This window comes from Sturnira hondurensis, unplaced genomic scaffold (genome assembly GCF_014824575.4).
Source record: "Sturnira hondurensis isolate 20B ecotype Veracruz unplaced genomic scaffold, ASM1482457v3 Scaffold0018728, whole genome shotgun sequence".
NCBI classification, from domain to species: Eukaryota; Metazoa; Chordata; class Mammalia; order Chiroptera; family Phyllostomidae; genus Sturnira; species Sturnira hondurensis.
In genome coordinates, this window is record NW_028091359.1 from 12,459,387 (window position 1) to 12,483,669 (window position 24,283).

The 24,283-nt window shown below is 54.7% G+C and overlaps 1 protein-coding gene across 2 annotated transcripts in view; it reads right to left on the minus strand.

The window, feature by feature from the left end:
* The window catches only part of SDK2 (sidekick cell adhesion molecule 2), a 241,788-nt gene that overhangs the window by 73,275 nt on the left and 144,230 nt on the right, over nt 1–24,283 (minus strand). For both annotated transcript variants that reach the window (XM_037070049.1, XM_037070048.1), the window contains 6 exons: nt 16,971–17,118; nt 10,330–10,463; nt 4,780–4,891; nt 2,937–3,127; nt 2,746–2,829; nt 970–1,164 (listed from right to left, as the gene is read on the minus strand). In XM_037070049.1, the coding sequence (XP_036925944.1) occupies nt 970–1,164; nt 2,746–2,829; nt 2,937–3,127; nt 4,780–4,891; nt 10,330–10,463; nt 16,971–17,118 (864 nt within the window). The remainder of the gene's footprint in view (nt 1–969; nt 1,165–2,745; nt 2,830–2,936; nt 3,128–4,779; nt 4,892–10,329; nt 10,464–16,970; nt 17,119–24,283) is intronic.

Sequence of the window (24,283 nt, forward strand, 5' to 3'; positions counted from 1 at the left end):
CGAGGGCTCCCCATGTCACCTGCCCTGTGGAGGGACCCAGGGGACACCAGTTCCCACCCTGCCTTGATTCTCAAGCCTCCACGTCAGGGAATCTGAGGACTCCCAAGAACACCGTCCTGACAAGGTAAATGGATCCATCCTTCACTGAACATGACATCGGGGCTCTGGTTTCTTAAGCAGGAAACGGTGATGGCCAATGGGAGAACATCACCCGCTTCCTGAAAGGCCAGCCCTGGAGAGCCCATCGCCGGGGTCAGCTGTGGTTCCTCAGGTGTCCACACAGACTTTTTGGGTCTCCCTTCCCTCCAGGAGCCACCCAGCCAGGCCTGTGTGTGGGTGCAGGGTTTACACACAGACCAGCTCGTCCGAAGCTGCCCCACCCACCACACCTGCGGAGCAGGCCCAGCTCCCCTCTGCCCTGTGGCCTCTGTGGGTCCTGGTAAGGGGCCCTGCCTCTGAGAGGAGGGGCCAAGCAGGATGCGGTGTTGGCACAGAGGTTCCGTGTGGCCACTCACGATGTCATCTGAGGGCTGAGGCAGCTCCATTAAGTGGGCAGGGCTGCTACTATCACCCCCAAAGAGACCCCCGAGGGGATGGGATTTGCAAGTTGGGGGGCTGAGGATAAAGTGCTGGTTCTCCTCTTTGGAGGAGCGAGCAGGTCGGCTTGGCTGGGATGGGGTCGCGACAGCCTGTGGGGGAGGGAATCAGGGACAGCTGAAACACCCGAGCATCTCTCAAAGAGCCAGGGAACGTGTTCTCAGGAACATGTCACCAAGAGGATAGGTAGGGACCAGAGGCCTCTTCTGGCACTGGGCGAGGGGCTGCGGGTGCAGCAGGCTTGCGCCACCCTGGCGACTGCCCGAGGGACAGTCCTCTGGGATCCTGTCTCTGTTCTCGAGAGGCCCCTGGCTTGCAGCAGAGCTTAGTCTGGGTAGGAAGCGCTCAGGAGAAGGGCAGGAGCGAACTTACTGGTGACGGCCAGGTAGGTGGATGTCTGCACCTCGCCGGCGGTGTTGCGTGCAAAGCACTGGAACATGCCCGTGTCGTCAGGCACCAGCCCGCTGATCTGCAGGCCCCCATCCCCACGCTGCCGGAAGCGGCTCAGCCTGGCCACCTCCACCACAGCCGCGTCCTTGTACCAGGTGATGGAGGGCGGTGGCACCCCTGGGGGAGAGGGGGACCCACAGTCAGCCACCTCCTGCGAGAACATGGAGGCTGGGAGCCTGTGAGGGTGTGTCTGGGAGCCTGGGAGACCTGGGCTCTAGAACCTTCTCAGACGGGCACTTGTGGCCTTGGAGGGTGGGAGGCTGTTCTTGGAATGTCACTTCTCAAATTCTTATATGGTAGGCATTTCAAGAAAATTTTAAATGCCCTGGGGTTAGTTTAGCTTGGCAATGCTGGATTGGACAAACTATGTGTTTTTCTCAATGTTTAGCAGAGCCTCCCGGGTACTATGGGAACCTCCAGCGGCGGGGGGGGGGGGGGGGGGCGTTTTCCCAGATCCATTTGACCACAGAGCCCACGTCAAGGAGCACGCAGCGGGGACCAGTGGTCCTTGGGGGGGGGGCCTCAGCAGCCCCCTCCTGCCTGGTCTGCACCTTGCCTCTCGGCCTTGCTCAAGCGCCACCCCCCGCCTGACACACCCTTCCCACAGGTACTCCCAACCCTCCGCACTCTCCCTCTGGGCCTCTCCGCTCAAACGCAATCCCCCAGAGCGCTCCCCATGCCCGTTCAGAAGAGCATGCCCTGGCTCCACACCCCCCGAGCACGCTTCACCCTGACATTCAACAATCCTGCATGTCATCCACTCAATAATGTACATTCTTTCCGCTGTAACTTCTCTGCGATCAGGACGTGTCTCACAATCGACAGGATGTCATAATTTAATTGGCGGTCTTTTTTCTTTCTTAGTGGTACATAAAATAATGGGGCGTCTTACAACCGGTGGCATTTTTAGATGAAACGAAATAAGGCATCTTTATTTGCTTATTGGTTTCCCTGCTCCCGGCACGGGAATGGAAGGCCAGTTCCCTACGAGCCGGAGTCTGGCTGTTTGGCCCCTTCCGTGTCTTCCCCAGCTCCGAGGACAGGTTCAGCATGGCGTGAGCCGTTACAAAAAGGCTCGTGGGATGAATAAATGAATCCTGCCTTCCCCCCGGGGAAGAGCTGTCACTTCTCCCTCCTACTTGAACTGCGTTCAGCTCAATGGCAGATCGTGCCCCACTGTGGCACCCGAGGTCACCCGTGTTTCGGGCTCTGTTTGGGCTCAGCTGCAACGGGAGGAAGGAGGGTGGGCTGGGAAGAGCAGAAATTCCCCAGGGGCTCTGACAGGGGGGGTTCAGTAGAAATGGTGGGTTGGGGAGGAGGGAACGGAACAGCCCAGAAACTGGGCGGAGCCTCTGAGGCACCCACATTCTCATAGTTGTAACATCACGGTAATTCAGTAGTGTCTACAACTCTCAAATTACGGGCAATTTGGGTCTGTCACCTATTCTGAAATAACAGTAATTTGGGTTCATTTGTAACCCCCGAGGTAGGGCAAGGCAGGTCGATTCCCAGCCCAGAGATGGTGGTAATTTGGCCTGTTTGTGTCCTGGGTGTCTGCTCACAGCCAGACTGGCTCTCTGCTCAGTCAGGTGCCTGGGGAGGAGGTGCAATTCAGAAAAGTCTGTGGCGGAGACAGGAGAGGCTGAGGGGGGGGGTGTGCCCCCCCCCCATTGCCATCCACACCGCCCATCAAGTTACCTTTGGCCCGACAGGGAATGTCCACCACCTTCTCCATCTCCGCCGTGATGTGTCTCTCCGGCTCCTTGACAAACTGAGGCGGCTCTGTGGGAAGGAAGACAGGGGAGGGGCTCAGAGCCACGCTCCTCCTCGTATAGCCTCTGCTTGGATCCCCTTTAAGTAGGGCCCCCAGCAGCCCTGCCCCATCTCACCCAGCACAGACAGGTAGGCTCCGCGGATGACGGAGGGGACGCTGCTGCTGCGCAGCGCGGCCTCGCACGTGTAGAAGCCCGCGTCGCTGCCTGTGGGGTTGGGGATGGTGAGCCGGCGGTTGTAGTCGCTGATGCCACCTGACAGCAGCAGCCCGTCCTTCTTCCAAATGATGTGCAGCTTGATCAGGGGCCTGGAGGGGGGCGGGAGCAGCACTCATTCGCAGGGACTTCCGGAGGCCCCAGGGCAGGGCGGGGCGCGGAGTTTGCCCAAATTCTAGGCACAAGCCTCAGACAAGTTTCTTCAGTGCCCTGGGCCTCAGTTTCCTCTTCTGTAAAAGGGGGCAACCGTGCTCACTGGGGCTGGGGTGAAGGCGAATGCAGGAATGCAGATACAGCCTAGAAACAGGCTGCATATTCCCGGGAGGGAGTAACTCAGTGCCTGGGGACCGTGAGAGCAGGGAAGCTGAACAGGAGACTGTTAGAGGTGAGGGATGTGACAAGGAGGAACCTGAGAGAAGTACCCAAAGTTTGGAGATGGGGAGACAGGGCAGGCGGGTGGAGGTACCTGCCTCCCACCTTGGATGGGGTGAGGGTGGGGGGGTGAGCCCTTTTCTACCATCACGGACCCCAGCACCTCAAGGCCCCTGAGATTGGGTTTGCTCGGCTCTCCTGTTTAGCAACTGGTGGATCCCCAAGGGCCAATCTGCCACAGGTGGGGGTGGGGAGGATCTGTGTTAGTTGCACAGGGTGTTCAGAGTGGTCCCAGGAAAGAGGGGTTCCGTGGTCAAGTACGTTGGGGCAACAACGGCTCAGGCGACATCAGGCAGGCCCTTTCCTGCGGGCCTTCTCTGCATCCCTGCTGCACCTGCTCCACGTGCTCCATTCATCCTGGTGGCCTTCCCCACACTCGGGAGAAACTTGGGTTCTGAGGAACGTAAACCCCGCTACGGGCACATTTTCTCTGGGAATCAGCTGGAGGTGACCTCCTTCACGGTCACTGGCCTCACTCCCCGCCCATCACATCCATCGTCCTGAGCACTTTCGGGGCGCCAGGGCAGGCTGGGCTCAGCACTCTGTCTACCACCTCACCAGTGAGGTGGGTGCTCAGATTATTCCCATTTCACAGCCCAGGAGACTGAGGCCCAGTACATGGCAGTGAGCATGGGCCTTGGGGAGGCCTGTTGTATTGCAGTTCTGCTGTCAGCCAGCCGGGTGACCTTGGGCAGGTTGCTTGCTCTCTCCCGGCTTCAGGGTCATGACATCTATCCCAGGAAGTCGTTGGGAGAAAAAGGTTGTGTGGGAAAGCAGTGAGCATAGCACCCACACAGGGCGAAATTATTTGTTTCCTGTGTGAGAAAGTGAGGGGTGTGTATGACTAGGAAGGGGCCTTGATTGCACCTGACAGCAGGTCTGACCTCCTGCAAAGTTCACCATGGGAAGTGTCTCCCAGCACAGCCTTCCTCTTGCACATGCCTGTGTGAAAGGCAGGCACCGTGGGCAGAGGGCCCTGCCTCTCTCTAGGCTCCTCTGAGGGCTGGAAGTGAGAGGACTTCCCCGTCCCCAATATATTGGGCTGAGACCTGCTGCCCCATAACTTCTACTCAGAGCCTGATGTCTCCTCTCGGGCCACACCAGCCTCTTGTTTGTTTCTGATAACCCTGTGACAGTAGCTGGCATGGCCACCTGCTATCCTTCCTTCGGGCTAAATACCCTTTCTCCTGTCATGGGTCCTCCTATGACACTCCTGGGCCTTTCTAAATTCCAACCAGTCTCCCCAGAGCCCACAGGTCAGGAGCAGCCCCTGGAGTTAACAGTGATAAGAAGTGGGAGAAGCACTGCCCACCTGGCGTTGGCTACGCACTCCATGGTCACCTCCGAGGTCCCGGCCACCACGCTGGTGTTCTTGGGAGGAATGATGATGGTTGGAGCAATGGGGTCTGCAGGTCCCCCTACATCTGGGGAGAGGTCAGGTATCAGCTGGGGGCAGAGCTGGGAAATCCTGTCTCTGCCCAGCCCCCCTTAGAGTCTGATGTCATGGAGACAGTTGTCCTTGTGTAGTGGGACAGGTGGCCACACAGCAGCCGCCCGAGCAACCTGAGCTGAACCTCCAGACACCAGAGGGGACCCCAGGGGCCCCCTTGCCTCTCCTCCTCTGCTGATGGTCTCTGCACGGGGTCCACGGAGGGCCCATGCGACACCTCCCAGGGCCTTCCTTACTCCTCCTGCCAATGCGCCCGCCCCTCATGCTCTCGTCCTGTTCTTAGCCTCCCAAATCCTTCCCTCCACCTGCACTTATCTCGTTGGCTTCTCCGTTTTCTACCTCTTTCACCAGGATGCAAACTCCCTGTACTGGTTTGAATAGTGCCCCCCTCCCCGCCCCCCATCCATGTCCACAGTTATAAATGGAAAAAGCATCTTTGCAGATGTCACCAAGGTAAGCTGAGGTCCTCCTGCACCGGCTGGGCCTCAGAGACAATATGACATGTCCTTATGAGGAGAGGGAAATTCAGACACAGCCACACGGACATGCAGGGGAGGAGGCAGGGGAAGCCAGAGGCAGAGCCTGGAGGGGTGCATCTGCAAGCCAAGGAATGTCAAGGGTTGGCAGCAGCCACGGGAAGCTTGGGGAGGCAGGGAAGGATCTGGGGGCTGCAGACACCCCGATTTCAGCCTTCTGGCCTTTGGAACTGCAAGAGGATAAAATTCTATTGCAGCAGCCTCATGCAACTCATACAGTCCTTGGGACAGGAAACTCGTGGATCTTTGCTTGCAACTGAGTTGTCGCACCTCAAATTCACATATTGAAGCCCTAACCCCCCATGAGACTGTCTGTGGGGATGGCATGTTTAGGAGGGAATCGGATTAAATGAAGTCATAAGGGAGAGTCGAAGAGGAAGAGACTTCGGAGCTTTCTCTCGCTCTCTGCCACGTGAGGACACAGTGAGAAGGTGGCCATGTGCAAGCCAGGAAGGGAGCCCTCGCCAGAACCTGACTGCTGGCGGCCTGACCTCGGCCTTCCACCACTCCGAGATGCAAATGTCTGTGTGGATGCCCCCAGTCTGTGGTGTTGTTGTAGGAGCCTGGGCTGACTCAGACAGGCTCACACGCCCCCGGGTCTCCAGCACAAGAAACGGTGTCTGGCACAGAGCAGGCAACTGAGTACGTCTTTTAGGTGAACAAACAACTGGAACGAGCATCGTACCCCCCCAGGGTCAATGGCTGAAATGAATGAGAACCCATCGTGCGTGGGCTGTATTGAAACAGAACAATGCCCCAATATTCCTAAGACAGGCAGTAACGCGTCCTTTAAGAAGTGGCCTCGTTCTTATCTTTGTTGGGTCAGTGTGGGCCCAATACTGGCAGAAACTCCAATATTCCCTGGGCATCTGCTCCTGGCTCCTGAAAATACATCTGAGGACTTTTTCACTCACTACAGGAATCCATCTAGCCGGCCCCTTTCTGGGAGGCTGGGAGGAGGCAGGCCCTAGTGACATGCACAGCCCTGGGTGACAGCGGTTGGTCATCCTTTATGGGGGGGGCACGCCGTGGTTCCACTGCCACCCTGGTCCCACTGCCACCCTGGTCCACCCCAGGCAGGTTTTCCCGCCTGGCCTCCAGGCCTGGCTGATAAAGGCCCAGGTCGAATGGGAATGAAATGTCAAAAATAAAGTAAAATGAAGTGGGGGGGGGGACGGGACAAAAGGAAGCATATAAAGCAAAATAATTGCAACAATATAAAAGCCGCATGTAGGTGCCATAAAGAGTGATTGAATTGAAAGCTGCTGATATAGCTGAATCCATAAAAGTATGCTCTGTGTTGTTTGTTATATGCTGGGTACACAGGTACCAGGGCCTGGATTGATGGGGCCCAAGGAGGAGACAGACAGGGCTCAAGCAGTGCCCCTCAATGCAGCTGGGAAGGCAGAGCCCTCAGAATTTAAGGCCATCCCAGGGCCTGGGGCTGGCTGGCTTGTTAGCTATGGGAGAGTAGAGGGATGGCCGACCCGTCTGTTCCACCCCAGGAACCCTGAAGCTCATGTCCAGGCCCAGGAGACAGCCTGTGGGACTCGGAGGGAGGGACAGGCAGTGTCTAGGGACCCTGGACCCAGTGATGGAGGGCCTGGGGTTCAGGAAGACCTGGTTCAACACCCTGGTCTGTCCCCAAGCTAAGCTAGTCTGGGATGAGTGCAACTACCAACACACAGTAGGTGCTCGATAAATGATAGATGGTCCTTCCTCCTGGGGATTTGCCTGCCTGTGCTTGGGGACACCTGGGGCAAACCAGAGCAAGGAGGAGGGCATCTTCCGGGTGAGCTCCCGATGTGGACAGCCCAGGGCGGGAGGAAGCATGGGGGCTCCCCACTCAGCGGCACAGCTGGGTCCTGCTGCCCCAGGGCAATTTTGGTCTCCGCACGAGGCACACCCACTGAGGTCCATTCGCCCAGAGTCACCTCCTTTACTCCTCCCAGCTACACTTTGCCACAGGCTTTATGTTACAGATGAGGAAACGGAGGCTCATGGACCACACGACTCACCTTGGGCGCAGGTCAGGTGAGTGGTGGCAGGAGGGGTTAGCTGCTTCCACCCTGGGCAGGGTCCAGCTGCCCAGGGGCAGGGGGCTGACCTCCCCCATCCAGCACAGGTAGCGGTGAGCTCTTGAAGTGTGACCCAGCCTCTTTAATTCAATGGGATTTCATTTTAGATAATTTGCATTTAATTAAAAACAGGCCCCCGAATCAGCTATTAGAATACTTTTAAGTCAGTGTGGAACAGCCTGGCGCATGGCTCTGCCTTTTCAGCAGTAAATTTGGTGAACTCTAAATACAGGTCACGAATTTCAGACGAAAATTTTGCATCCAAATTGAGAAGCACCGGAAGTATAAAATACATGCCTATTTCAAAGACTTGACATGAAAAAAAAATGTAAAATAGCTCATTAATATTTTCCCATAATGATTGTGTGTTATAATGATACTATTTGAGATATGTTGTTAAGTAAAATATTAATAGAATTAAATTCACCTATTTATTATCCCTTTTTAAAAAATCAGGGTACTTAGCAAATTTTAAATAACGTATGTGGCTCACATTATATTTCCGTTGGGCAGTGCAGGTCTGATTTTTAGGTGTGGGGCTGCCACCAGCTAAGGACTTTTCAAGAGCGGCGACTGCCCGTGTGAGGTCACCAGGGTTACACCTGGGCAGGGGGAATGCCTGGGGTCACTGGCTCTCTTCTCTATTTTGGAAGAGCATGGGTTTGGGGGAGGAATGGGGGTGCTGGGAAGAGCATGGGTTTGGGGGGATGGGGGTGCTGCCTACAAGCTACCTGCCCTGACAGAGGAGGGCAGAGGGGGTGAGGGGAGCAAGCAGAGACAGGGGCGAGGCTGGGGGGCGGGGAGGTAAGTGAGCTGAGCCAGTGGCGGGAGAAGCAGCATTTGCTCCTAGCACACAGGNCTATTTTGGAAGAGCATGGGTTTGGGGGAGGAATGGGGGTGCTGGGAAGAGCATGGGTTTGGGGGGATGGGGGTGCTGCCTACAAGCTGCCTGCCCTGACAGAGGAGGGCAGAGGGGGTGAGGGGAGCAAGCAGAGACAGGGGCGAGGCTGGGGGGGCGGGGAGGTAAGTGAGCTGAGCCAGTGGCGGGAGAAGCAGCATTTGCTCCTAGCACACAGGCTGGCAGGCAAGCAGGCTGGGGATTTGGGTCAGTGACAAAAACAGGATTTTGAAGCCTAGTCACTCGTGGGAGGAGAAATTAGCTGAGAATCAGCTGATTCTGCTCTCCATCCCGTACAAATCACTGCCTGAGAGCAGGAGGCAAGAGGCGATGGGGTGGGAGAAACAGACAACCGGGGGAGGCTTGGTAGACGTGGGGTGCGGAGGGGCCCTGCCTATCCCCCCTCACTCCGCCAGCTGGAGGGTTGTGGGCGTGAACGTGGAGAAAGAGTGAACAATCCCTGCAGTCGGCCAGGAGAGTTGGGTGCTGGGGGAGGAAAGCAGAACGGGAGGTAAACTGGTTTCATGGTAAACTGAGTCACCCAGGAAGATGGCCGGCCTTGACTGGGACCATGAATCCAATTAATGACCAGATTCCATTAGACTCTAGGTATTCTGATCACTGGGAAACATATGGGGAAAAACATCTTCTGGTGGTTAAATTCCTTTTCCCATAGAAACACCATCATCACTGTGACCCTGGGCCCAGGTCAATGTCAAAGGTTACCCCCGTGACCCCGGTAGGTCAGTACCCGGAAGAGAACTCTCTTCCCTCCATCCAGGTCTCTTTCTAGGCAGAGTGGCACCTAATGTGGAGGAGAGTGACCTGTGCAGAAATGGGAGGGGGTTCTGTGGGCACTTGGAAGGCCCAGGAATGAGGATGGAAGAGGCCGGGAAATGTTCTCGGCTTTCCGGGCCCTGGCAGACAGACAGAGGCTGGGATTAAAGGAAGAACCCGGAAGGCCCCATGTTGGCCCACACCCTCATCCTGCTGCTGGCAGCGCGTCCTCGAGCGACCATGGATGATAAATGAGACTCGGTTTGGAGCAGGGGTGGCACAGATGTGAAGAGACGTAAACATCTGGCTCCCTCAGCTCGTGTGGCTGCTCAGCTGCCGCGGGATGCTCTGGCCTCATCCCACACACTCTGGGACGCCTGGCTTGGGCCAGCTGCTGGGGTGGCACCCACCTTCTCAACCCCGAGGTGGAACAGGGAGGGAGGGGGCCAGCCTGGCCAGGGAGGACGGCCCAGCGTTTCCTTCACGGCTCAGTGTGAACTGGACAAATGCCTCTTTGCCAAAGGAAACTCAGGGGGCCTCCCTTTCAATTTGCTACCCTCTGCCCCTGCCACTGGGGAGGGCTCTGCCTCTCCCTTCCCGGGCGCTGGGTGGTCCCTGGGGATGGACACAGAGGCACTTCCAGACAGGAGTGTAGGGGACGACCTGTGTCCCCATCAGCGAGGATGGCCCGGCTCCGAGTAGGAACAGCCCTTCTACACGCTGGCTGAATACAGGCAGTTAGTCTATTTGTTTAAAAATGAGCTTCCCGCCACCTGGCGCCTTCTCCCTGTCTGCACCTGAGCCCTGGGGTGGCTAGCCCCGCACGCACACTCCCTCCTACACTGCACACCCTTCTGGGCCCTCCAGTGGCCCCGCTGGCCACCAAGCTAGGCATTCCCTCTCCTGATGCATGGGAATGGGGCCCAAAGGCAGTGCCCCCCCTTGCCTCAGCTCTGATGCTGCACCCCAGCTGGAGCTCCCCCTCCTCGGGTGGGCTCCTCCCCTGTGCTCCCCCTGCCCCCTCCTCCAGTACCATTCCATCTTCCTCATGACCCCTTGGAGTCCCATTCTCAAGATTTAATGATAAGCTCCGCAGCAGTGCCGGGGCCTGCCGCTTACTTACTCTCCACCGCGAGAGTGATGGGCTGGCTGGTCTTGTTATCCCCGTTCTTGTCATTAACAGCCTGCACGTAGTAGCGGCCTGCGTCGGGAGCCACCGTTGACAGGATGACAAGGGTGTTCTCCAGGGTGATGGCTCTGGGAAGGGGAACAGAACTCGTCTGACAGGAGCCCGAGGGGCTCTAGGCATCTGGGGACGGGCGCGGGCCTGCGAAGCTGGTGGCTTCCCAGAACCCCTCCTCCAGCCCGCCTCCCAGAACCACTTATGCCTGAACTCCATCCACACTTAGTTTGCAGAGAGCACGCTGCCAGCACTGGGGACCAGACCCAAATACAGCCCATGTCCAGAGGTCCTGGACTGCCATCCATGTGAGGTCACCCTGTCCCCACCCCAAACCCAGGCTGGGGGCTGTTCTCACAAGGTCCCTCAGAATTCTGTCCTGTCCTGTCACAGCATTGCTGGCTATGCGTGTGAGTGGCTGTCTCATCTCTGGGGACGTACCAGGGGCATCCAGACACTGGAAGAAATGTCCTTGAATGAGTGAATGAATGAATGAATGAATGATGAATGAATGAGGAGCAATGATAATAAATTTAGAAACGAACACAGCCATTCCACATTCAGTGCCTTAACTTAATCCTGAATTTGCTTAGGTTGATTCAAAGGCCATAGGTCTCCAGTAACACGGACTTCTGGGGGTCCCACCCTCCACCAGCCCCCTTTTGTGGCAACAGCTTCTACCTCCCCAAAGCTGGTCCACAGAGTGGACCGGTTGGGCTGGTGTAGAGGGGAAAAGGAGGTTGCCGGGCAGTGGGGTGCAGACATGGGCTGTCTGCTCTCAGTTCAGCTCTCCCTGCTGGCCGCCATCACACAGCCCCTCAGTACCCGGGTCTGCCGGCAGGAAGGAGGGCTTGTCCGGGTGGGGCGCTGGGGACCCCATTTGATGTGGGTGAAACAGCACCGGGGCACTGCCCAGGCCGCTCTGCCTGTCATCTCCTCGCACCCATTCTCCCGATGACAAACAAAACCATTAGTTTGTCAGGTCTGTCTCCGGATTTTAATGTGATGTGCCCGAGACAGCTGTTAAATATCCTTAATGTTAGTTTAACAAGGACAAATCCAGTTGAATTCTTTTCAAATTTTCCCATTAGGTGAATGTTACAGAGTTTTAAACAAGCTCTCAAATAAACAGCCACGCTAATGCCTCTCCAGCCTGCACTCTCCCAGCCTCTCCTGGTTTGGGGGGGTTCCTGTGCAGTTTCGGGGAGCTCTCAGCAGAGGTCTGGAAGTAGGAAGGCAAAGCCCTCCTGCCCCAATTCTTGGGCACCCTAATAATGTCCATTTCTTTTTTCTGGAAAGCCCTTGTGACTTCCAGCTAATGAGGTGACGGGAGGAGGGATAGAGTAAGGCTAAAATAGTTAAAAAGCAAAAACACTAGGGATGATGACCGTTTCCCACCTGGAAGTCTCCTGCAGGGACCCAGGTCCTTTAGTGGAGTTTGTGGGGTGGGCAAGGGTCAGGGGAGGGAGCCTGGGCTCTGGCGGGAGCANCACCCATTCTCCCGATGACAAACAAAACCATTAGTTTGTCAGGTCTGTCTCCGGATTTTAATGTGATGTGCCCGAGACAGCTGTTAAATATCCTTAATGTTAGTTTAACAAGGACAAATCCAGTTGAATTCTTTTCAAATTTTCCCATTAGGTGAATGTTACAGAGTTTTAAACAAGCTCTCAAATAAACAGCCACGCTAATGCCTCTCCAGCCTGCACTCTCCCAGCCTCTCCTGGTTTGGGGGGGTTCCTGTGCAGTTTCGGGGAGCTCTCAGCAGAGGTCTGGAAGTAGGAAGGCAAAGCCCTCCTGCCCCAATTCTTGGGCACCCCAATAATGTCCATTTCTTTTTTCTGGAAAGCCCTTGTGACTTCCAGCTAATGAGGTGACGGGAGGAGGGATAGAGCAAGGCTAAAATAGTTAAAAAGCAAAAACACGGGCTAGGGATGATGACCGTTTCCCACCTGGAAGTCTCCTGCAGGGACCCAGGTCCTTTAGTGGAGTTTGTGGGGTGGGCAAGGGTCGGGGGAGGGAGCCTGGGCTCTGGCGGGAGCAAGGGGAAGCTCGGGAATGGAGCTCTGGCCCTGGCCTGTGAGGCCCAATCTCCTTCCTGGGCCTCAGTCTCCTCCTCTGTGCCAGGGGTGGAGGCACATGCGTGGGCGAGTTCCTTCCAGCCCCGAGGGTGAGGGGTTCTGATTCTGGCCACTGCTTCAGTGCTGTCCCCATTTGGCCTGAGGTGTCCTCTCTCTCTCTCACACACAGCCCTTACCTGGCCCACAGCCCAAGGTCAGGGCGAATTTAATGGAAGGTGTGCACCTGGACCAGTCGCCAGCCACTCCCACGGCCCTGGCACCGTGGGAGCATGCTGAAGGCAGCCTTCGGCGGGGGGCACATGGGACATGGCCTGGTCCCACTATCCAGTGCACCTGCCTGTCCTGAGCCCCCTTTTGGCCTCCAGGGAAGGTTTCCACCTGCAGGTCCTTCCCTTCCTGACCAGGAAGACTCTCCCACTGCCTTCTCTCCTTTTAGCTACAGCTTGTCTCTGTTATGACTGATCCTCCTAGGTCAGGGGTTCCCCACGAGGAGTGGCTTTGCTCTCCAGGGGACATCTGGCCATATCTGAATGACTTCTGGTTGTCACAGCCATGGGGCTGCTACTAGCAACTAGTGGTAAAGGTCAGGGATCCTGCCCAGCATCCTATGATGTACCACCACACAGCAAAAATTTGTGGGGCCCAAAATGTCCGTTGTGTCATGGCTGAGATCCCCTGTCCTAGGAGGGGTGGCACACTGAGGAGGCAGAGACGGTTGCTGTCCACTTCAGCTTCAGGGGTGCCCTCCATAGAGTTGGGGTGGCTGCTGGGAGGTCAGGGGCCACCCATCCCAACCCCCTTGCATCCAGGTGGGGCAATATGGCTGTGCTAGCAGGGTATAGGGGAAGGGATGTGCACTGATTCTCGGCTTAGACCACAAGACCCCCCTGCGTGACCCTCATGTTCCTGCTGCCCCTCTATCAGAGTAGAACAATTGGGGAGCCCAGGGCTGCCAAATGGCTGTGGAGGGGGCCACCCCTCCCACTCGTCACCCGTGGTGGGCCTTTAAATGAGCAAGAAATAGACATCTATGGAGCCAAGTCCCTGAGTTTGGCAGTCTGTTTCTGCAGCTCGTGATGCTTTAAGTAGCACCAGAGGGCACTGCTCTGGACCAGGGCCCACGGGGCCTGGGTTCGTGTTCCGACTGTGGAGCAGAGCTGGAGGCAGAGAGACTGAGACGTGACAGTGGGCCTCTGGCCTGTCCTCCCTCTGACCTCAGCAGGGGGCTAGGGAAGGCCCCTGGGCTTACAGCCCTCCACGGGGGGTTCTGGAATAACCCTGGACCCTACTTCCAAAGCGCACGGGCTGTTTCTGGCCCTCAGGAGGGAGGGGTCCAGCCCCTGCCCCCGGATGCATCCATGTTGAAATGAGCCAGCTCAGGCTGGGGTCTATTTTCAGCCCGACTCCTCTGGTTTCAATTTACCAGGTCTCTGCACCCCCCCTTGCATCCAGTACTTCAATAAGCCAGCCTAATTTCTCTGCTCCATGGGGGCTCAATTGATAATTTAATTAAGAATAAGATACATCATCCCGGAACCTGCCCCCAGCCCCCAGCACGCGTCTTTGTTAGGAATCTTGTCTCCTAGTCATCGGTGAGCGCCAGAGAATGGAGGAGGTGTTGTTGCTAATCACCGCCTGCACCCAGCAGCGAGAGCAGCGCCCCGCACACCCCTCTGGCCGATCGCATTCATCAGATGTGTATCTCTGGCAAACAGACACCAGAGACTTTGCCACCAGGAACCTTTCCTCCGGTTATGAATATCACTCGGCTGTAATTGCTGAGATAAACGTCAGCACGGTGCGCACTCACGTCTGGTGAGAGTACCCGAGACGGCGGCAAGAGTGGGGGGGTGCACCCCAGTGTGTACTCCCTGGGATGGTCCGTCCTGGGCCAGAGGCGGTGGGGCATGAACAGGGGGTGAGGACAGAGGCCAGGAATGAGAAGGAGAGGTGGAAAGGTGTCAGGAAAGGGGATGATGGGAGTGAGGATGGAGACAGGCTCTTGCGTGTCACTGCACGGCACAGCAGTGTGTTCCCTCCTGCAGCCAAGGCACACTTTGTTAACCCTTCATGGTGCTCTTTCCCATGAGTCTGGGTGAGACCTCAGAATCCTTCTCAACACAGCATTATAGGAAGCCATGTCCGAGCGGGTGGCTTGCAGGATGCCACCGTCGATATACATTTGGACGCGTGCCATAACCTCAGAAAAGGGAGTGAGGAAGGGACAGGACTCACCTGTCTCAGTGCTTGTGTGACATAGCGTTCTATGATTCAACCTCACTTTCGCTGTGAATGGTTGTCCACACTCTGCTGGTTTCTCGAACCTTAGTTAGGTTTAAGGACATATGCACGCTCGGCCTCACATAGCAGGAGGCCGCCTGCCAACCTGGGGTTCACTCTAATTCCTCATCAGCTCTGCACCCACAGCCTCTGCCATGTGACTCAGATGGGCCTCTCACTCGAGAGGCAGACTCAGTTTCTCTGCTGCTTTTTTAAAAAAATATTTTATTTTTAGAAAAAGGGAGTGAGAAAGAGAGGGAGAGAAACAACAATGTGCAGTTGCCTCTCACGTGCCCTCAACTGGGGACCTGACCCACAACCCAGGCATGTACCCTGACTGGGAATCGAACCGGTGACCCTTTGGTTCACAGGCCGGCACTCAGTCCACTGAGCCACACCAGCTAAGGCTGTTTTCTGCTTCTTGAGTCTGAGTGCTACCACGTGACTTTCTTTGGACAATGAGTAGTTAGCAAAGGCTTGAAAAATCTGTCTCTGCTTCCTTTCCTGCTCCTTCGCAGTGGACCAGAGAGGATGCTGAGGCTAGCTGGCTGGAGGGCGAGACACCTGGGTCCCAGGTGAGGCACCCGGCCACTCTACTCGCCGAAGGCCAGCCAACCCCGGACAAGTGAGAGAGCCCAGCCCCAATCAGATTCATTATGAGCAATAAACACCATTTGTTACATGGCATTAGTATGTCTGTAGGTAACGGATACATTCTAGGACAGTGGTTCTCAACTATGGCTGCACATTAGAATTGCTGGGGAACTTTAAAAAATCCTGATGCCAGGGCACATCCTATTTTGTCAGGGCAGAATGTGCGGGGGCGGGTAGGATCCAAAGGTCAGTATATTTTAAGTTGTCCCAAATGATTTCAATAGTTCACCAGGTTGAGATTCACTAGACCAGGGCTGATTCTTCCCAAGCGCAATCACTTCATCTATTTCCCCCCCTAACTTTGAACCTCCTCTCACATAACTTCTATGTAAGATGGAATCAAGGACCCTGACCCTGCAGTCAGCAAGCCTGGAACCAGTTGTGGTGAGATTTGGCACAGTAGTTAAACTTTGGGGGCTTCACTTCACCATCCATAAAGTGGGGGTACAGCTATCTGCCTCACAGGGTTGTTGTAGGGGTCACTCATTCCACACCTGTTTGTGGAGCACCTGAATTTGGGGACTGAGAAGGGAGGAAGGCACAGCCTCTTCTCCTCAGAGGTGTGTGCCCGTCCCAGAGGGGAGGGTGATTGTGGGGTGTGCTTAACCCAGGCCCAGAACACAGCAGGTGCCCCATAAGTGACAGACGTTGTTATTATTATTACACTTCCCTCACTAAATGTCAAGGCCCCCGAAGGCAAGAACTGTCCATCTTAGCTCCCGATTCCTACAGAGACCAGGATGGGCTCCACCGCAGTCAACCTGCCATCCCAGGAGACCAGGAGACCAGGACAGGGTGGTCCGGCTCCGTGCTCCTCTTCTGAGGGTAGGGAAAGCTGGAGTGTTGGAGGGAAAGCCTGGGCTGGCTCTGGAGCCTGAGGGGGATCAGGAGGTCTGGGTGTGTCCAGGGAGGAAATGCTTTGCAGCCCCCACCAGCCTCTGCGGAGGTGCTGGCTCCTTCACTCCTGCCCACAAACCAGGCTGCCACAACCGACGCCTTGGGCCACACAGAGGGGTTTTGTTAGGGCTGAAAGGCCCGTGTGTTCTCTTCCTGCTGGGCCCCCTGGCCTCTCCACCTCTGGGCAGCCAAAACACACAGAGGCCCAGCACACCATGGACACCCAGCCACACCCACACACCGGGAACACCCTGGGGCCACCCGTTCTGCCTGGGATGTGCCAGCGTGCTCCACTCCCCACTGGCCCTTGCTGGCCTGAGTCCTGGGCCTACAGCCACACGGACAGCGCTTCTGCCTGGCCTGTCTGGGTTTTTGGAGTGCTCTGGGACACAGAGCCGTTCTCCTCTGAGAAGGGAGCTGGCGCCTGGGATTCCCCAGGAAGGCAACAGAGTTGTCCTGGCTCCAAGTCTTCACACATACATTCCCAGAAAGGCCCTTGTAAACCAAACTTTGTCATCTGGGAGGTCCCCAGTCTGGCTAGTCCCAGAAGAGCTACACAAGCCTGCTTCAGTGAATAAGGCCCTGCTCAGCATTTGGGAGCTTTATCAGGCCCTAAACCTCCTCTCCCAGGTCCAGCCCCTCCTTCCATTCTACCCAGAGCAGGGTGCTCACATGCGGCTGCTGGGTGGGATCTTGCGGCCATCCCGGAACCAGGTCACCTGGGGTCGGGGGAAGCTGGCGATGCGTGGGGCGCGGATGACCGCGGCTTCTCCGTGGGAGACACTCTGGCGCTTCTCGCCCTCTTCGAAGCTCCCCATGTCTGTGGAGGGAAGAGCACATGCAGGGGTCAGGGGCCAGGCCAGCGGCAGAGATTGCCTGGCTCCTAGGGTAGGTGGGACCCAGATGTGGGTATTTCCAAAGGTAGTTCAAACACGAGCCAGGGCTGAGAACTACTGTTTAGGCTTAAGCCTGTGTATGGTTCTTACCCTTTGGTGGGTCTCAGAATCCCCTGGAAACTTCGTGAGCCCACAGATTTCTCTCCACCCTCCCTGCCTCCTAGGGCACAGAAAGACCCTGCTTCACTGCCCCTGGGCCTCTGAGTTCCCCACTTGCTCTGGGAATACTCTGTACAGGGCCAAGTTTAAGAACCACTAGCCTGCCCTCTTGTTTTCCAAAACCCTGGGCTTGATTCTCTCCTTGCCTAATCTAATTGTTTTGACCCCAGTCTCTCTGCTCAGTCTCTCATGTCTGCTCAGGCTCTTCCCTGAGTTCCACAGAAAATACTGGGCATTTCTTACGTCCTTGCCAGGCCCTCCTTTTGCTTTCTGAGTTGTTAATAGCTGCCCCCGCCATCCCGAACCCCCGCACCTAACTAGATCCCCTCTGCTCAGACCCTTGGAAACTTCTGTGGTGCTCCACTTCCCTGTCCCCTACAAAGTCCCTTGGCTCTTCCTCTGGGAAGTCACCTGCATTTACCTAGGTTCCTCTGTTCCTGCGGGCTCCACCCACCAGCTAAGGGAGTCTGTCACTCTGGCTGTGTGCACTGACTCCCTCCCAACGTGGTCCCCTCCGCCTCCACTGCTCCTGATTAATTTTTGTCACCGACTTGCTCAGAACCTTTGGAATCCTCTCATTGCCCCAGGAAAGCCTAAATTTCCTTGCCTGAGTTCAAGGTCCCTTCCTAATCTGACCCCAACCAACCTTTCCTCTCTTCCTGCCACGTTGAATTACTTGCAACCTGCGTCTCACCTCGGGCCCCTCTTTGCGTGAGGCCCCAGGTGGAATGCCATCAGAACAAGCCAGGATTCACCGAGGCACCATGTCAACAGCATCCTGGAGGGACCTAGCCAATTAAGTGTCTCATAGAATAAAGCCTGCAGTTGGCCTCTATGTTCTACGTTTGGCAGGCAGTGGATGCAAGGGTGGTGGCTTCTGAGTCATTGAGGCCCGAGTCCAAGTTCGACTCCTGTTATTTATGAGGCATGGCCTTGGGCAGCATTTTGGCCTTGCTGAGCTTTAATTCCTTCTCTAGCATGGAATTAGGAAAAGTGCCTCCCTCGTAGGCCATAGTGGGGGTCATATGATAATGGAGACGTCAAGCTGTATCTTTCCAAAGGTGGTGGAGCCAATATTTATCTCCTATCCCATGTGCTCTTCTGATGAAGAAATAGGCTGGAAGTGAAGCTGTGTGACCTTCACGGCTAGGTCATCCAAAAGAGACAGCTCCCACCTGGATCTCTCCCTCCAGATGCTCTTGCTTGGAATCCAGCCACCATGTTGGAAGGAAGCTCAATCTAGTCCACACGGATGTGGGAACAGCTCAGGTGGGAAGGAGCGGGGAGGGTGTCCCCAGATGACAGCCGGCATCAACATACACACGTGAATGCACGTGTGAACCTCAGATGATTTCAGCCCCTGGCCTTCGCGTCTTGCAGCTGAGCCCTCAGTCGTCACTGAGCAGAGACACACTCTCCCTACTGTATGTGTTCATAGCTGAGTCACAGAATCTGTGAGCCTAAGAAATGATTGGTGTCCAGGGGTGTCCAACCTTTTGGAGTCTCTGGGCCACACCAGAAGAAGAGTTGTCTTGGGCCACATATTAAATACATGGCGACACATAATCATATTAAAGTATATATATATATATATATATATATATATATATATATAAAACATAAAGATTACATATTTGAAAAATCTCAGACTGTTTTAACTAAATTCACAGTTTTGTGCTGGGCCACGTGTTGGCCCGTGGGCTGGACACCCCTGCTCCACACCATTATGTTTTTGGCTGGGTTGTTCTGCAGCCATGGAAACTGGAAGAGTATATGAAAGTGCTAAACACTATCCCTAATATTTGTAGTGTTAAAATATTAGAATCCTCTATATCTTTCAAAGCTTAGTTTAAACATTCACGACTTCAGCAAAGGTCACCCCATGTCACCCCAAACAGAATGCGAGGACAGAGACGTGTTGAACGTCACCCCACGTTGGGTCTTTTCAAGGTGGACTTCGCACGCCTTGTCTCGTTTGGTCATCCTCATAACACGAGAAGCTTGGCTTTCATAAACAAATGTGTTTAGTTGTTTATTAATTGCTAGTCCTTGGCTCTGCCTCTAAAAAATTGCATCAATAAATCACATTGATTCCAGTTCTTACAATAATTTTATCTATTTAAAAAAAACTTTTCAGAAAACTCTGAAGATATATTTGAACAATTTAAAGCAATTTCATGGTAATAGTGTTTCTTTTTCCTCTCTCAAGTTTTATTAGCTCCATTTCGTCAGTGAGGAAATTAAAGTTCATGGAGATGGAGTGGCTTATCCAATGCTAAGCAGTGAGGGCTGGGCAGGGCCAGCCCTCAAACCTGGCCCCCCTTTGCATCCCCTCTCCACATCTTTCATGACTCGTACCCCGCATTAAAATTCTTCATTCACATTCTTTATCTCTTTCTAATACATTGTAAGCTTTACAAGGCAGTTATATTCGGTCGTACGCATGAGCAAGTCCCTACAAGACACCTGGCCCAGTGCTTTGCACAGAGGAGCTTCTCTCTAAACTCATCAGATGCCACCATGTAATGACTCTTCCTGAGCCCCCACTGTGGGCCAGGAGGGTTCTGGGGTGTGGCTGGAGAAAGACCCGGCCCCTGCCCTCGTGGAGATTCTAGTCTGGTCAGGGAGTCAGGCATCATCAGCAAACCCACCCACCGACGAAAATTCGGTGATGCACTGTGATGACTGTCAGGAGGAAGAAACAGGGTCCTCATGTGAGAGGCAGTGGCAGGGGAACCTGCTTTAGATGGGGAGGTGGGGTGAGGTTCCTGTTAAGGAAGACATAAATACAGAGCCGGGGTTGGCTAAGAGTGCACGTGTGTTTGTGGTGGGGCGGGTGATGGTCCAGAGGGAAGAGGGGATGTGAAGGCTGGGAGGTCAGAGGAAAGGGCTGGTCAGAGGAAATAAAAGAATGGCAGTAGGGCAGCGTCATGGGTTTGTTCAGCAGGTGGATGGATGTCTGGATGAATGGAGAGAAGGATAAGGGATGGATGGATGGATAGATGGATAGATGATGGAAGGAGGGGTAGATGGAGGGAGGAAAGGAAGCATAAAGGGATGGAAGCATGGAGGATGAATGTATACATGTGCAGTTGGATGCGTGGAAGGACGAAAGAAAGGTTGGATGGATGGATGGAGGAGGGGTGGCTGGGGGGAAGAAAGAAGGAATGAAAGGATGGAGGCATGGAAAATTGCCTGTCTGTCTGTGTGTATGTATGCATGTATGTACATGAGTGGGGGGATGAATGAATAAAGGGAGGGATGGAGAGATGGAGGCATGGACCATTAATTATATGTATGTATGTGTGTGTGTATGTGTGATGTGTGTATGTTGGGATGGATGGACAAATGGAAGGAGGAAAGGGAATGAGAAGATGGAGGCATGGATAATTGCATACACACATGTGTACATGCATGTGCACGTCTGTGCGTGGTGGGATGCATGTAGGTATGCATGCGTATATGTGTGTAGGTACATGTGTGTGTATCGTGGGACGGATGGACGAAGGGCGGGCACCTTTTCCAGTGTTGCAGTTGATGCCGTCCTCCACCTTTCCATCCCACAATCTCTCTGCCTCACTGGGGCTCTCAGGCCCCCAGCCCCGTCCCATTCTTTCTGCTTCGCTTTGTCACATGGATTTCCTGGGTCTGCTCAGGGAGCCCCTTGCCTCTGCCCACAGGCCCAGGGCACAGCCAGGCAAGTAGGGAACAGCAGCAGCAGGGGCCGCTAAGGGGGAGTCCACTCAGCCGCCCCGTGCGGGAGAAAGACTCAAGGGCAGGAGGGCCACACGCTGACAGGGGCTGGGGGTCCAGGGTCTCCCAGGAAGCTCCTTCACACCGAGGCAGAAACAGACGAGGTTGACTACACTTTCTCTCCGAGGCTCACGCCTGTTAAGACACCACGTGTGCCCTGCTGTGCTGACCAGCCTGCCCAACCGATGCCCCACGAGCAACGAAGCGTAGGCCTGGGACACAGCGGGAGGTGGTGCAAAAATCAGTCCTGATGTTTTGGCTCTGTCTTAAAAGTCTTGTAAATTATGCACCCTGAAGACTGTATTCAGTGCTTTTATTTATTATTAAAACAGTTTCTACCATGAAATACCTCATCACGAAACACAAAAACATGAATATAATTACATGTATAGTTTAAAGAAGAACAAAACAAACACTCGTGTGCCCAGCACCCAGCTCAAGGGCGAGAACTCTAACAGGCCTTCCCCCTCCCCCGCTGCAGTCCTCTCCGGAGGGGACTGCCATCCCAAAGGCCGCGTCAGTGGTGCCATTGCTACCCTCCCTCCGCCAAGCGTCACCACAGAGACACATCTGTAAACAATTCATGGTTAATTTAGTCTGTCCCTAAGCCCTTCACACCTGGGATTATTCTGCGTATCATTTACTGTGATTTGCTTTTTCCAGTGCAACACATTTTTGGAGCTTGGTCTACGTCCCTGCACTCGGTTGGGTCATTTTCATGGCTGCGTGGACGCCTGTGGATGGAGATAGCACAGCGCTGCCGCAGGCTGGGTTGGTGTTCAGCGGTGTGCTGGCCTGCTAAGAACCATCTCCAGAGTATGTGCCTGAAGGAGGGGTTGCTGGCTTGCAGGCTGTGAATGTAGCAACTTGACAAGATCTTGTCAAGCTGTTTTCCAAACTGGCACCCATTTAGTTCTTTACACACTCCCACTAGCAGAGCTGGGAGTTCCCACCAATGCTTGGTCTTGCTAGACTCTGGGTTTTGCCAGTCTGGTAGGCATGGGGTAGCATTTCATTGTGGTTTTGTTTATTGTAAAATAATGCTTCTCCCTTCAATCAAATGGTGTCATGACATTGTCCCCAACCCACCATGACTTCTACTTGCATTCTGAGTAATAACCAAAGTACCGACCACATCCTAGACTGCCACTGTCTGTCCCCAACCCCCCACCGCTTCCACCCCATCTTTTACTCTCCACTCCCTTGGAGAAGGAAGCCACCTTGCCTCCGACAGCCAAATCCACCCCAGGGCCTTTGCACTTGCTATTCCCTGGCCTGGGAAGACCTATCTCTCTGCCTGTGTGGCTCACTCTCTTGCTTTCTTTGGGACTGTGCTTAGTGCCAGCTCCTCAGATTGCCTCCCTCAGACTCCATTTCAAATAGGACCCCTGCCCCAGCCTCCGTCTGCACCAGCCTCCGTCTGCCCCACTTGGCTTCACTTTGCCTGATACCCTTTTATTTTTCTTCAGGGGCCACCTATCACCCATATTCTGTTCTATATTTTCCTTTTAACTTTTGTGGCCCCCACTACTTTCCTTGAGGGCAGGAACGAGTATCTTGGTTTTTGTCCCCTGTGTCCTCGTGGCCTTGAACCAAGCTTGGCATGCAGGAGGTGGACAGCTACAGTTATTTCATGAGGGAATTAAATATTCAGGTAACACGGGTGCTCTGGAAAGGCACGATGTTATCCTGAACCGGAGCATGGTGTCTAAATATTCTATGTCCCATACCCATACACTTTCAACCCATACACTGTGGTTGAAAGTTAAGAAAAGCGAGTTCATTCGTGATGTTCAAGGGCATCAGCACCAGCCCACGTGACAACAGGCCTGATGCTCTCAAGCGGAGATGACTGAGCCCCCACTATAATGGGAAGCAGTGTGGTGTGGCTCCCCATGGGGCAGGACCCCTTGGCCCTGCAGAGCGTGGGCCGGTTTGGTGCTGGGCTCAGAGTTGGAGCCAACGGCCAACCGCAGCTGGGAGGCTGCCCAGGTGCGAGGAACACAGAGGTGCCTGCGGGGTCTGGATGTAGACACCTGGAGGTCAGGAAGGCTCCCCCAAACCTCTCAAGGCCACTTGTTGCATGCCAGAAATTTACGGAGACTAACAAAACAAAGACAAGACTGGGATGGGGACAGGAAGGGAGCTGGGGAGGGGTTGATGTTTTATTGACTTCCCCTTAATTGCTGTAATTAAAAACATGTAAAGAATCTTTTTCTAATGACTTTGCTATTATCAGTAGCTGTTAGCACAGCTGCCTTATTCATTTCTCATTAGAACCCAATTCATAGTCTCTCTATTGGGGAAGGGGTGGGAGGCGGGGTAGGATCCCTGGATAAAGCTGCTAGGACAGCAGGTATTGGCGCTGGCTGCTTGCCCACCCAGGACAAGACCCTCCTACTCGGGGAGGCAGAAACTGCCAAGGAGAGATGTGGGGATCTGGAGAAACTGTCGTACCCGACCCAGCCTCAGAGTGTGTGACCGTGTAGGAGAGACAGATGGACAGACAGACAGATGCAGGAGGACTGGAGGGCACCCAGTTGGGAGAGGCCCAGGACTGGGATAGGGTGAGTGAGGTGAAAGATTTAAGGAGGCACCCACTCTCTCGGTCCTGCAAGTGCACAGTGAGTACTTGAGAGGGAGCGTCTCCTTAAGTTTTGTAACCTTCATGCCTCATTTGTCTCATCCTCACCCCAGTCCTGGATGGCCGAGTGAGAGGCAGGCCAACTCAGCCATGCATATCTGCACACATGCATGCACGCACACTCACAGACACACACGTGAACACACATGTTCTCTCCCGCTAACGGGGGCAGAGAAGCAGATGAATCCAGACCCACACAGTTGCACACACATGCACGAACCCACACGAGTGCCCCCACACTTGCACATGTGTGAGCGCCCACACACATGCGCTGTCTCTCTGGAGGCTGCCCCACCCTGCCCCACTGGACTCGGCACCAATTAAACGAAGCTCTGAGGTGAGGGAGTCCTCCTGCCACCTGACAGCGCCCTGACCTGCCATTTCCATTCAGCTTATTCCCACTCTTCGGAGTAAGTCCAGTTGCCTTTAGTGCTGATTTATGGGGACAAGCTGTCCTCCTCTTCTGATTACGCTTATTTTCCGTAATTATTATAAACACTCTTTGTCTCATTTGAAGTTTCCTACTGGGTTTC